A 12,171-nucleotide genomic window follows, 5' to 3' on the forward strand; every position below is an offset into this window, starting at 1 on the left:
ATTAATTAATGAAACATTTAATGAATTCATTAATTACTAAAAATCTAAAATCACTAAAAATCCTCCATAGGACCCGTGAGCTCACGATTCTCTACAATTCTGGTAAAATTTTGATCAGATCACCTGCTTCCGATTTTTGAACATCAGATTTTCTTTGAATAGAATTTGGCCACATTTCTATGGAAACGTTAAAAAGAGCTCATCATTTCGACTCTTTGGGTAGAAAGTAAAGCTACACGTGATGCTCAATCTGCTTTCTACCATCCACCTCGTACCTAGATCAACCCTCTTCTGAGTCAGGAGGCGACATTTTCCAACAATCATTGATCAAAACAGCTTCACGTCTCAATCTGAATTTTTCCAGTGAAACTTTTATTATGAAAAGACACATTTTCAACATATAAAATCAACGGTGTGTGTCGTAGAAACGCCGTGGAGTCTCCGAGACGTTTGTTCCTCAGACCGAAGCCGCTTCACGGGAAACACGGAGCTCAAACAAACTTTGCTGTCGATGAATGTAGAAAAATAAATACCCTCGCAGAGGAAGGAAACCATGGCAACCAGGTAGTCGGTAGTCTAGGAGCAGCAGCGGTGCAGGAACTTCCTGAAGAAGTTCCTGAACTCGGTGTTGAAGATGGTGTAGATGATGGGGTTGAGGGCGCTGTTGGCGTAGCCGAGCCACGTCACCACGCTCATCAGCGCCGGCGGGATGTGGCAGTCCTGGCAGCGCGCCCGCGTGATGTGCAGGACGAAGAAGGGCGTCCAGCAGAAGAGGAAGGCCCCTGCAGGAGGAGAGGAAGGTTTCAGCCGTCAGGTGTTTGGGATGGATCTGGTTGGCTATTAGGTCCAGAATAATTCACCCACAATTAGGAATGGGTGATATTTTACCGTTCACGATAAACCGTCAAAAAAATTCCCCACGGTAAGAATTTGTCATGGTAAAAACGATAAATTCCTGTGGATGATGTTTTTGTGTAAAGATGATTTAAGGAAGGAAGGAAGGAAGGAAGGAAGGAAGGAAGGAAGAGCAGGAGGAAAGAAGGAAGGAAGGAAGGAAGGAAGGAAGGAAGAAAGGAAGGAAGGAGGGAAGGAAGGAAGGTATGAGAAAGGAAGGAAGGAAGGAAGGAAGAAAATAGGAAGGAAGGAAGGAAGAAGGGAAGGAAGGAAGGAAGGAAGAAAATAGGAAGGAAGGAAGGAAGGAAGGAAGGAAGAGCAGGAGGAAAGAAGGAAGGAAGGGAAAAAGGAAGGAAGGAAGAAAGGAAGGAGGGAAGGAAGGAAGGAAGGAAGGAAGGAAGGAAGGAAGGAAGGAAGGAAGGAATGAGAAAGGAAGGAAGGAAGGAAGGAAGGAAGGAAGGAAGGAAGGAAGGAAGGAAGGAAGAAAATAGGAAGGAAGGAAGGAAGAAGGGAAGGAAGGAAGGGGGGGAGGAAGGAAGGTATGAGAAAGGAAGGAAGGAAGGAAGGAAGAAAATAGGAAGGAAGGAAGGAAGGAAGGAAGGAAGAGCAGGAGGAAAGAAGGAAGGAAGGGAAAAAGGAAGGAAGGAAGAAGGGAAGGAAGGAAGGAAGGAAGGAAGGAAGGAAGGAAGGAAGGAAGGAAGGAAGGAAGGAGGGAAGGAAGGAAGGTATGAGAAAGGAAGGAAGGAAGGAAGGAAGGAAGGAAGGAAGGAAGGAAGAAAATAGGAAGGAAGGAAGGAAGAAGGGAAGGAAGGAAGGGGGGGAGGAAGGAAGGTATGAGAAAGGAAGGAAGGAAGGAAGGAAGGAAGGAAGGAAGGAAGGAAGGAAGGAAGAGCAGGAGGAAAGAAGGAAGGAAGGGAAAAAGGAAGGGAAGGAAGAAGGGAAGGAAGGAAGGAAGGAAGGAAGGAAGGAAGGAAGGAAGGAAGGAAGGAAGGAAGGAAGGAAGGAAGGAAGGAAGGAAGGAAGGAAGGAAGGAAGGAAGGAAGGAAGGAAGGAAGGAAGGAAGGAAGGAAGGAAGGAAGGAAGGAAGGAAGGAAATGAGCCAGAAAGAAAGATTTTATCAATTCAATGTAATTGTTGTAGTTTAGTATTTAGTATCTTTTAGAGCAGTGTTTTGGCTCCAAAGACTGAATGTGGTGATAGATTTATAGTTACAAAGGTGGAGTTGAATTGGTATTTTTTTTAATCGTCATTTTTATCATTATCGGGATAAATGCCAGAAATTATCGTGATACATTTTTTAGTCCATACCGCCCATCCCTACCTACAATCATTCAGGGGTCATGACGGCATGACTTTTATTAATTTTATTTCAATTCTTGATATGAATCAGATTCAACATTTCAGGCCTGCAACACTTTCTGGTCAACTTCATTTTAATTTGTTAATATGTTGAGATTTCTTCACATTTCAGGGCGGAAAGATGTTTAAAAAATGTTAGTTTGGCGGAAATTTTGTCCTTGTAAAGAGGTGAAAGGCAAAAAATAAATAAATAAAGAAGTAGAATAGAATAGAATAAATAATTGTCATTATAATGATACAATGAGATTAGGCAGCAGCTCCATGAAAGTGCACACATGTAAAGACTATGTAAAAAAACAAGATAAGAAACAGGAAATATAAATATATATACACTGTGAAAACTTGATAAGTTGAACGAATAGTGAACCAGAACCAGCTCTGGAACCGGTTTGGTGGAAAAGGGGAATCTGTTACACGTGGAAAATGTCCAAGTCTCCAGTTTCAGCCTCTTCCTCCTCCATCGCAGACGCCTTAACTCTCACCCACACACAGAGCTGGTAGAGGAGCCAAAAAATGTACTCAAGTAAAAGTACTGTTACTTCAGAATAATATGACTCAAGTAGAAGTAAAAAGTAGTCATCCAAATAATTACTTGAGTAAAAGTAAAAAAGTACTTGGTGAAAAAACTGAGTAACTGTTGAGTAACGTCTGATTTATCTTTTTAACACAACCATTCAAACAGACAAAAGTACAAAATAATCATCTTCAGGCAAATTAAATTAATAAAATAATAAAATAAAATTAATAAAAAATAAAAAATGATTAAATGAAAATAATCTTAGAGTAAATTCAAGTACTTTAATAAATAATAAAATAAAAAAAAGAATAAAAAAATAAATTAAGCACAAGTAGCACAAAATTTCAAGCCTTTGTACTTTTCTTTTTTAACCAGGCAGAACTAGAACAAACATGAACTCATAGAAACTCTGTGTGTGTTTGAGTCTGTGTAAATGTGACAAAACATGCAAAAACAACGATTTTTCCCAAAGAATCACCCAGTGATGTCATGAGATTGACGTGTACGTGGATAAAAGGGATAAAAGAAAAGTAACAGCTCAACGTAGCCTAATGTAGCGGAGGAAGAGGAACAGTTTCTTCTTCACAAATCTACTCAAGTAAAAGTAAAAAGTATAGTGATTCAAAACTACTCCTAAAAGTACAACATTTCCCCAAATTTACTCAAGTAAATGTAACAGAGTAACTGTAACTTGTTACTACCCACGTCACGCCAGCATCGTACCAGCTACTCTGCAGTCTACGAGAAGCTAAAAATGTGCAGAATTCTGCCAGGCGGACCATGTTTCTTCACGAGAGCAAAGTTCCTGCACAGGCTGTGAGTGACCTGATCCGTTACTGAACAGAACACAGAAATCCAGACCTGTGAGTTCTAATCTGGTAAAGTTCAGCTCCACCCTCAGGGTTCCCCCTGATCTCTCAGGTAGGCTAATGACACAGATCCACCAGCATTACCTGCACAGCTAGATCCCAGCCTGACAAAAGCCCGGCGTAATTGGATTTCAGATTATGGAGCTGCAGGGATTAGCTGCTGTGTGCTAAAGGGGAGCCGCTGCACAGCTAATAATAGGCTGACCCATTCTTACTGGTGCGCAAGGACCTTGGAGCGGGGACGAGATGGTGGGAGGATTTCAAGGTTCCTGCCGTCACCGGTTACATCACCGTTAGGGTGATACCTGGTGAAACCTGGTGATACCTGGGTGAGAGTTTCCGTGCTGCTGATTGCAGAGCCGGAGTTTCTGGCCAAATGTCAACCGTTTTCTTAAAAAGAGAAGTTCAGAACATATACATATACAGTATATATACATACATACACACACACACATTGTGTGTGTGTTTTTTTTTTTACATACATATATATATATCGTTATCAGGCCCAGCGTGATTTTACAGGTCTCTCGCGTCATCGTGGAGGGATTCTGGTCCTAACTTCTTTACAAGATTGTATATCTATATAATCTATATATCTATACATGACAGTGCTGTGTGAGTGAGATGGAGATGTCAATTTCCCCGAGGGAACCTCCCAAAGGGATTAATAAAGTCGTCTGAATCTGAAATTTATGAGATTACTTCAATTCACTGTTGTTTGTTCACTTAATTAGTAAACGTCAGCGTATTTTTCTATCAAATTTATCAAACGAGCCTTTCAGAGAGGCATTAAACTCTTCCATTTTCTTTAGTTTTTTTTTCTTTTTTCATCCCCTGATGGAAATTTCCTGATTCTGTCTCGTTCTCTCGACATTGTGTGACAGTTTGTTCCAACTCCACCGTCTGGATCAGAGCAGCTTGTGTCTGCGCTTGGTCTGATCAGTTGTATTGAACAACAGACACGCTCATCATTGCACATATATTTATTGATATGCACAGACTAGTACACATTTAGGTCTGTAATGGAACGTGACTGTTGATATTTATCAGGGAAAAAAGGAAAAAAAAAACTTTTTTTTCAAAAACCGCCCATAGCGCGAGGCCCACGGGTCGCACACCCCTTGCGGTGGACCTATATATGTGTATATATATATATATATATATATATATATATATATATATGTGTATATATATATATATATATATATATATATATATATATATATATATATATATATATAAAAATACCAAAAATGATATATATTTTTTTATTACTTTTTTTGTATAACACTGACGATTTACACCTGTACTTTGGGTTATTTGTGTTGTGGAAATTGAAAGGACCAATAAACTAAGCTAAAAAAAAAACCTTGTTTGAATTGTAAAATGGGTTTGGCTAAATACAATATTTGACTAAAACTAGACTAAAATGGTCCTGGACAATTCTGACTAAAATAAGACTAAGGGTGCTTTCACCTCTGTCCCGTTTGGAGAAGTTGTTCTGGAACAGGGAGCGTTTCCCCCTAAAGATCGGATCGTTTGGTACATCTGAACATAGCAATCGCGCTCGGATGCGGCACAAAACAAGCTAGCCGAGATCTCCTAGGAGAGGGGTCTCTGCCCGATTCCATTCCAGACCTGGAGCGGTTCGTTTTTTTTATTTGTAGTGAGAACATAATCGACACAGCAACCGACACAACTCCATTCATGTGTATGTGCGACCGCGGTGCAAGGAGAAGAGTCGGTGCAGCCTCCACCCCCTCCTCTCCTATTGGACACAACTTTCTCTCTTCTCCCTTCTCTCCTATTGGATGTGCCGAGATGTCGTCCCAGCGCCGCACGGTGAAATTAAAAAATGTTCCATTCAGGCAGGCAGGTGCGGCGCAAACGTGCTTTATAACCATTGTTGTTTTTCCCGGGGTACAGAAGAGGAAACTCCTTCCACGTTCATTTCTGACCAATGAGAGAACAGTTGGTTCATGACATTTGATAACAGCTTTGAACCGCTACAGACGGTTTCCTTGTGAACACAAACGCCACAAACGAAAAACAAAAAAACTATTGATTTAGCCCCTGAACCGGAACAAAACAAACGGGCCACAGGTCTGAAAGCACCCTAAAACTAGACTAAAATGTCAGACTTTTAGTCGACTACATTTCACACGACTAAAAGGAGGATGAACGTGACTAAAACTAGTGCTGGGCGGTATACCGGTTCATACCGAATACCGGTGTTTATTTTTCTTATGATATGAATGTTTCATATACCGTAATACCGGTGAGTATGTACAGTAGTGTACACAACGTTGGGAACGTCGCGCTTTCGGTGTTCGGTGGAATAAGTGGGAAAAAACCGAACAATTAATAACGGCGTTGTAAAATAAGAAAATAGACTGGCCGCTCCCGTACCGGCTGCACCACAAACATAAATCGTTGGCCAACCAAAAAGTAACCACATAAGAATTTTACCTAACATTAACCAGCAGGTGGAACCAAAACAACATAATGCTGGGAAATTAAAACATGTTCAGTTTTTTATGTTCAATAAATATTTTCTACATTGTAATTTTGTAAAAGATTGTTTTCTTTGAAAAGATTTATTTGATTTGATTTGACAGTAAAATAGGCCATTCTAAGCCAATTTACTGCAGAAATTCCTTTCCAAATCATTAGAAAATGTGGTAAACACCCAGTTGTGCATGAAAAAAAAAATACAGTGATATACCGTGAAACCGATATAATTTTGAAAAATGCCGTGATATAAATTTTTGGTCATACCGCCCAGCACTAGGGATGGACTAAAAAATGTATCACGATAATTTCTGGCATTTATCCCGATAACGATAAAAATGACGATAAAAAAAATACCAATTCAACTCCATCTTTTTAACTATAAATCTATCTCACTCTCAGATCCTCCATGTTTGTTACACAAAAACGTATCAACGGGAATTTATCCTTTTTTCTTTCTTTCTTTCTTCTTTCTTCTTTCTTTCTTTCTTTCTTTCTTTCTTTCTTTCTTTCTTTCTTTCTTTCTTTCTTGCTCATTTCCTTCCTCATTTCCTTCCTTCCTTCTTTTTTCCCTTCCTTCTTTCCTCCTCTCTCCTTCCTTCTTCCCTTCCTCTCTTCTCCCTTCCTTCCTCCTTTCCTCCTTCCTTCCCTTCCTCTTTCCTTCCTTCCTTCCTTCCTTCCTTCCTTCCTTCCTTCCTTCCTTCCTTCCTTCCTTCCTTCCTTCCTTCCTTCCTTCCTTCCTTCCTTCCTTCCTTCCTTTCCTTCCTTCCTTCCTTCCTTCCTTCCTTCCTTCCTTCCTTCCTTCCTTCCTTCCTTCCTTCCTTCCTTCCTTCCTATACGTTGTGCGTGGATTTAACACAGAACCATAAATCAGTTTTACACAAAAACATCGTCAACTGGAATTTATCATTTTTACCGTGAGATACAAATTCTTACCGTGGGGAATTTTTTTGACGGTTTATCGTGAACGGTAAAATATCACCCATTCCTACCCAGCACTAACTAAAACTAATAAAAACTAAAATGATAGCTGAACCAAAAGACTAGACTAAAACTAGGATAGAAACAGGCTGACAACAACAACACTAGCAGGAAGCTAACTCACCCACGACGACAGGAAGCACCCGCATCGCCTTCCTCTCCCGGCTGTTGATCTTGGCCCTCTTCTTCCGGTGAGGGTTGTGGTCGAACTTGATGTTGGCGAAGCTCACCGTGGGCACGGGGTGCGCCGGGTCGGCGGGCGCCAGCGTGGACGGTTCGTCCAGCGTGTCCGTGGGTTCCCGCTCGATGACGGGCGGCAGCGGCGGCGGCAGCGAGGCCAGGGGCGGCAGCGAGGCGGCGGCCTCCTGCAGCTTGCGGCAGGCCTGGATGCTGCTCTTCAGCTTGGCCTTGCGCGCCACCTCCCAGCGGTGGAGGCCGCGGAACATCCCGCAGTACAGCAGCAGCATGATGGGGCAGGGGATGAAGAAGGAGCACACGGAGGAGTACAGGACGTAGTCGTCGTTCTCCAGTTTGCACTCGGTGGGGTCGCGGCCCGGCACGTTGTTGATGCCGAACATGACGGGCGAGGCCACGGCCAGCGCCAGCACCCAGGTGGCCGACAGCAGCACCGTCTGACGCAGGTCCACGTGCTTCCTGTTGTAGTTGAGCGGGATCGACACGGCGATGAACCTGCAAGGCAAGGCAAGGCAAGGGAAGTTTATTTAAATAGCACAGGGGTCTGCAACCCAAAATGTTTAAAGAGCCATATTGGACCATAAACACAAAAAACAAATATGTCTGGAGCCGCAAAAAATGAAAAGTCTTGTATAAGCTTTAGAATGAAGGCAAATGGCGAAAGGCGAAATGTCGAGAAAAGAGTCAAAATTTTGAGAAAAAAATCTAAATTTCGAGAAAAAAGTCTAAATGTCGAGATTAATGTTGAAGTACAATCTTGAGAAAAAAGTCGAAATGTCAAGGAAATAGTCAAAATTTTGTGAAAAAAGTCGAAATGTTGAGAAAAAAGTCGAAATGTCAAGATTAAAAAGGAAAGGAAAAAGGAAGAAAAAAAGAAAAAAAAGAAGAAAAAATTAAAAAATGGAAAAAAAGAAAAAAAAAAAAGAAAAAAAAAGGTCAAACATTTTTGAAAAGCTCCAGGAGCCACTAGGGCGGCGCTAAAGAGCCACATGCTCTAGAGCCGCGGATTGCCGACCCCTGGTATAGCACTATTCAAGACAAGGTAATTCAAAGTAGGGGTGGGCGGTACACCGGTGTCATAGTCATCACCGGTGTGAGACTGCGCCACGACATGGATTTTGCAATACCGTCAATACCGTAATAAATCAATTATAAAATAATAAGCCTAAATAAGGCATTACATTTTCTTCAAACATTCAGCTGTGGTCTGAATACCTGTCCTTATATACTATAGGCTATATCTTGTTGCAAATAAAAAAATAAAACATATTTGTATCGGCTTTGCAGCTGGTAAAAAGGGAGTGGCCATTAAATTAGCGGGACGAGCACTTAACCTGGGCAATCAATAAAGAAACGACTGGTGAAACATCTAAAAAAAAAGATCGGGCTTGTAGCATATTATCTGAAAAGAGATGAGTGGAATGGAAACCGAGGCCGTTGGAGAGGAAACTCGTTCCAAAAAGAGGAGGCACCTCCGTTATTTGGAACTGGTTCGGTTTTAAATCATCCGACACGGAGCAAACTTCGGTGATATGCAAGGTTTGCCGCCGTGTTGTGACAGCAAGAGGTGGAAACACAAGCAACCTGTTTCATCACTTAAAAAACACGCACACCCGTGAATATGAAGAGGCAACCCGGGCCAAAACGAGCGCAAGTGGGACCAGCAACTGCTGCTGGGACCGCTGCTCCGCTGGAGCTGCTGAGCAGCACCAGCGGAGCACGTCCCAAGACTACACAGCTTTCACTGCAGGCATCGTTTACTGCTGCTACACCTTACGACAAGAGTAGTAAGAAATGACAGGGCTTAAAGTACTCCGGTGTTGTATCGAGATTAGTTCCCCCGTCGAGATGTGTTTCCCCCAGAATGCGTTCCCCCTGTTTAAAATGGTCAAATATGATGATATCAGCCTGAAAATCACAGGACTTATCTGGACTTATCTGTGGTGGTGAAAGAAGTCAGCAGTATGAATTTAAAAAAATGTGTGAGCCTCCCTTCATGATAAACAGAGGGGGAACTCATCTCGATACAACAGGTGTCAGAATGCGAACTGCAAATTATGTGGAAAGTTCATAAGAAAATTTTGCCAATCAATATACAGAAAAAATTTAAAAAAAAGAAAATAAGTATAATTTAAAAGGAACAGAGATCTTAAAAAAAAAAAAAAATTCAGGACAAAATTAATGGAACGTTGTGTTTCTGTCAAAGTTATCAGTTTATGGAACAATCTGGGACAGAAGCCAAAGATTGCAAATCAAACATTACATTTAAAAGAATAATAAAAGCCAGTTTGATGAAAAAATATCATGATAATTGTTAAGTTAGGTGGGTTTTCTTTTTTCTCTCTCTTTTTAGCACCATTGTCATATTTTTTTTCTTTTAATCAAAAAAGAATACGACTATCTGTGTTTGACGACAGCTATTTTGTGTTATTTTATAACTTTGTTGTAGTTTTGATTTTTTTTTTTTTTTTTAATTACGTTTATTTGAAAAGTGTTTTTTTTTTAATTGCGTAATTTGTTTTTGTTTTTTTTAATTATTACATTAATTGAAATTTGATTTCTTAGGAAAAAGGGACAGATAAAATAAGCTTAGTCGTCTTTCTGTTCCCTTTCATTCAAGGAAAGAGATTTGTTGTAATTATATTGAACTGTTTTGTTTTTCTTTTAATGAATGAAATAAAGAATAAAAATGAAAAAAAAAATGAAATAAAATCTCCGGCAAGGTCAAATAATCTGATTCAGTAAAATCCAACTTCATACGTTCAAATTCAGCATTACATTATTTACAATACTAGTTCCTAAAAAGCAGTTTAGCACAGGAAACCAACCAATGGCATTTAATCTTTCAGTGATGATTTTCAGTGATGATCTCAAAATCAAGACTTCAACCTGACTGATGTAAGAAAGATGTTCATAAACTAAACCTGCTGATTCCTCCACGAGTATGTGAAAGACTCATTTCATGTTTTGTGTTGAAATATAACCTCAGATAATCAACCTCGTTCAGACCTGCAGGGACCTGGGGCTTCATGTACTGCGAGTCACAGCAACTTTGTTCTTTATTTCTCACGTTTGCGCCTCGATAATCACGCTGGCACAACTTGTCTTTTTTTTCTGCAGCAGAGGAATCAGATCGTGATGCTTCAATGTTTTAAATATAAGTTTATGTTGTTCACATTGTTATACTTATGAAAGAGGTGATCGCGGACATCCACAATGACAACTATAACACTCAGTACTAGGGATGGGCGGTATGGAGTAAAAAATGTATCACAATAATTTCTTGCATTTATCCCGATAACGATAAAAATGACGATAAAAAAAACCCAATTCAACTCCATCTTTTTAACTATAAATCTATCACCACATTCAGTCTTTGGAGCCCCCAAAACACTGCTCTAAAAGATACTAAATACTACTAAACTACACCAATGGGAATTTTTCTTCCTTCCTTCCTTCCTTCCTTCCTTCCTTCCTTCCTTCCTTCCTTCCTTCCTTCCTTCCTTCCTTCCTTCCTTCCTTCCTTCCTTCCTTCCTTCCTTCCTTCCTTCCTTCCTTCCTTCCTTCCTTCCATAAATCAGTTTTACACAAAAACATCATCAACAGGAATTTATCATTTTTACCGCGAGATACAAATTCTTACCGAATTTTTCTGATGGTTTATCGTGAACGGTAAAATATCACCCATTCCTAGTCAGTACACATGTAAATTGGGCTTAATCCGTTAGTATTTAATACATGTGATGATAAAATGGAACGAGGAACTGTTTTTCATCCCACCAACTTAAGTTCTGGTGTTGGTTCTTAAAGTACAAACAAGAAAAAAGAGTGTAATGATGCACTAATGCTAAATATTAATATTCACAAACCCGTACGAACATAATAAACCCACAACTCTTAACAGAACACAACACAAAGCAAAGAACAACGTTATCCGTAATGCAATGTGGTCAACACAATTACAGCATGTTACTCTGTTTTTTTTTACAGCTTAAATCGGAAGAAATTCCCCCAAATAAATTATTTTTCGGGCTACATCTTCCGACAGGAGTGTCTCCAGCTCACGGCCGATAATTTTTTTTAATTTGTTTCCCTTGTTTTTGCAAGTTCCTTGTTAGGATGAGCGTTTTTTAATGGATAATTATCCTCATTATCATATTCAAATGGATCTACTCGAGGGAAGAGACAAGGCTCAACTAGGGCTGGGCGATATATCGAGATTTTAATATATATCGATATATTTTCAAACGCGATATGGTACGAGACAATATCGTTTATATCGATTACATTTTTTTTTTTATGATTTTGATAAAGCTTATTTTGTGACAAATTTACTTGAATGTTTTATTTGAGATTTGCACAAATGTTTTGTTATTTGCACAACTGTCAACCTCAGTGGAAAAGTCTGCCTGTTACTGTCTACATTGTATTAATTGCAGTGTATTTTAATGTAATTGTTATGCAGGAAAGGGATATTTGTTTTATTTTATTGAAGAAGCATTTTTATTCTATATATGCAGGCAGTTTATTTTTATTTCATTTGTTTTATACATGTTGATATTGTGCAGACCTCTGTTAATAAAGGAACCTGTGTGACATTTGGCACGAGGCTTTGTATTAAAGCTGACTGTTTTTTTAAGGGTTTGCCTCAGAAAAAATGAAGCTAACAGAGATGCTAACAGAGATGCTATGCTTTAATGCTTTGGGGGAAACCCCAATTATGTCACAGAAAAAATATGGATATATATCGAGTATCGCCATCCAGCTAGAAAATATCGAGATATGACTTTTGGTCCATATCGCCCAGCCCTAGGCTCAATTCCATGCTGATTGTGATGTTCAAAG

General features: G+C 39.8%; 1 protein-coding gene across 2 annotated transcripts in view; it reads right to left on the minus strand.

The window, feature by feature from the left end:
* The window catches only part of drd4a (dopamine receptor D4a), a 36,120-nt gene that overhangs the window by 1,293 nt on the left and 22,656 nt on the right, over positions 1-12,171 (minus strand). The window contains exons 4-5 of one of the 2 annotated variants that reach the window (XM_061720832.1): positions 7,256-7,821; positions 534-782 (exon numbers count right to left, since the gene is read on the minus strand). In XM_061720832.1, coding sequence (XP_061576816.1) covers positions 577-782; positions 7,256-7,821 — 772 coding nt within the window. In that variant the 3' untranslated portion in view covers positions 534-576. Of the gene's footprint in view, positions 1-351; positions 783-7,255; positions 7,822-12,171 lie in introns of those variants that run through there. The other variant, XM_061720831.1, reaches the window with a different exon arrangement.

Source organism: Cololabis saira, chromosome 5 (assembly GCF_033807715.1).
Source record: "Cololabis saira isolate AMF1-May2022 chromosome 5, fColSai1.1, whole genome shotgun sequence".
NCBI lineage: Eukaryota > Metazoa > Chordata > Actinopteri > Beloniformes > Belonidae > Cololabis > Cololabis saira.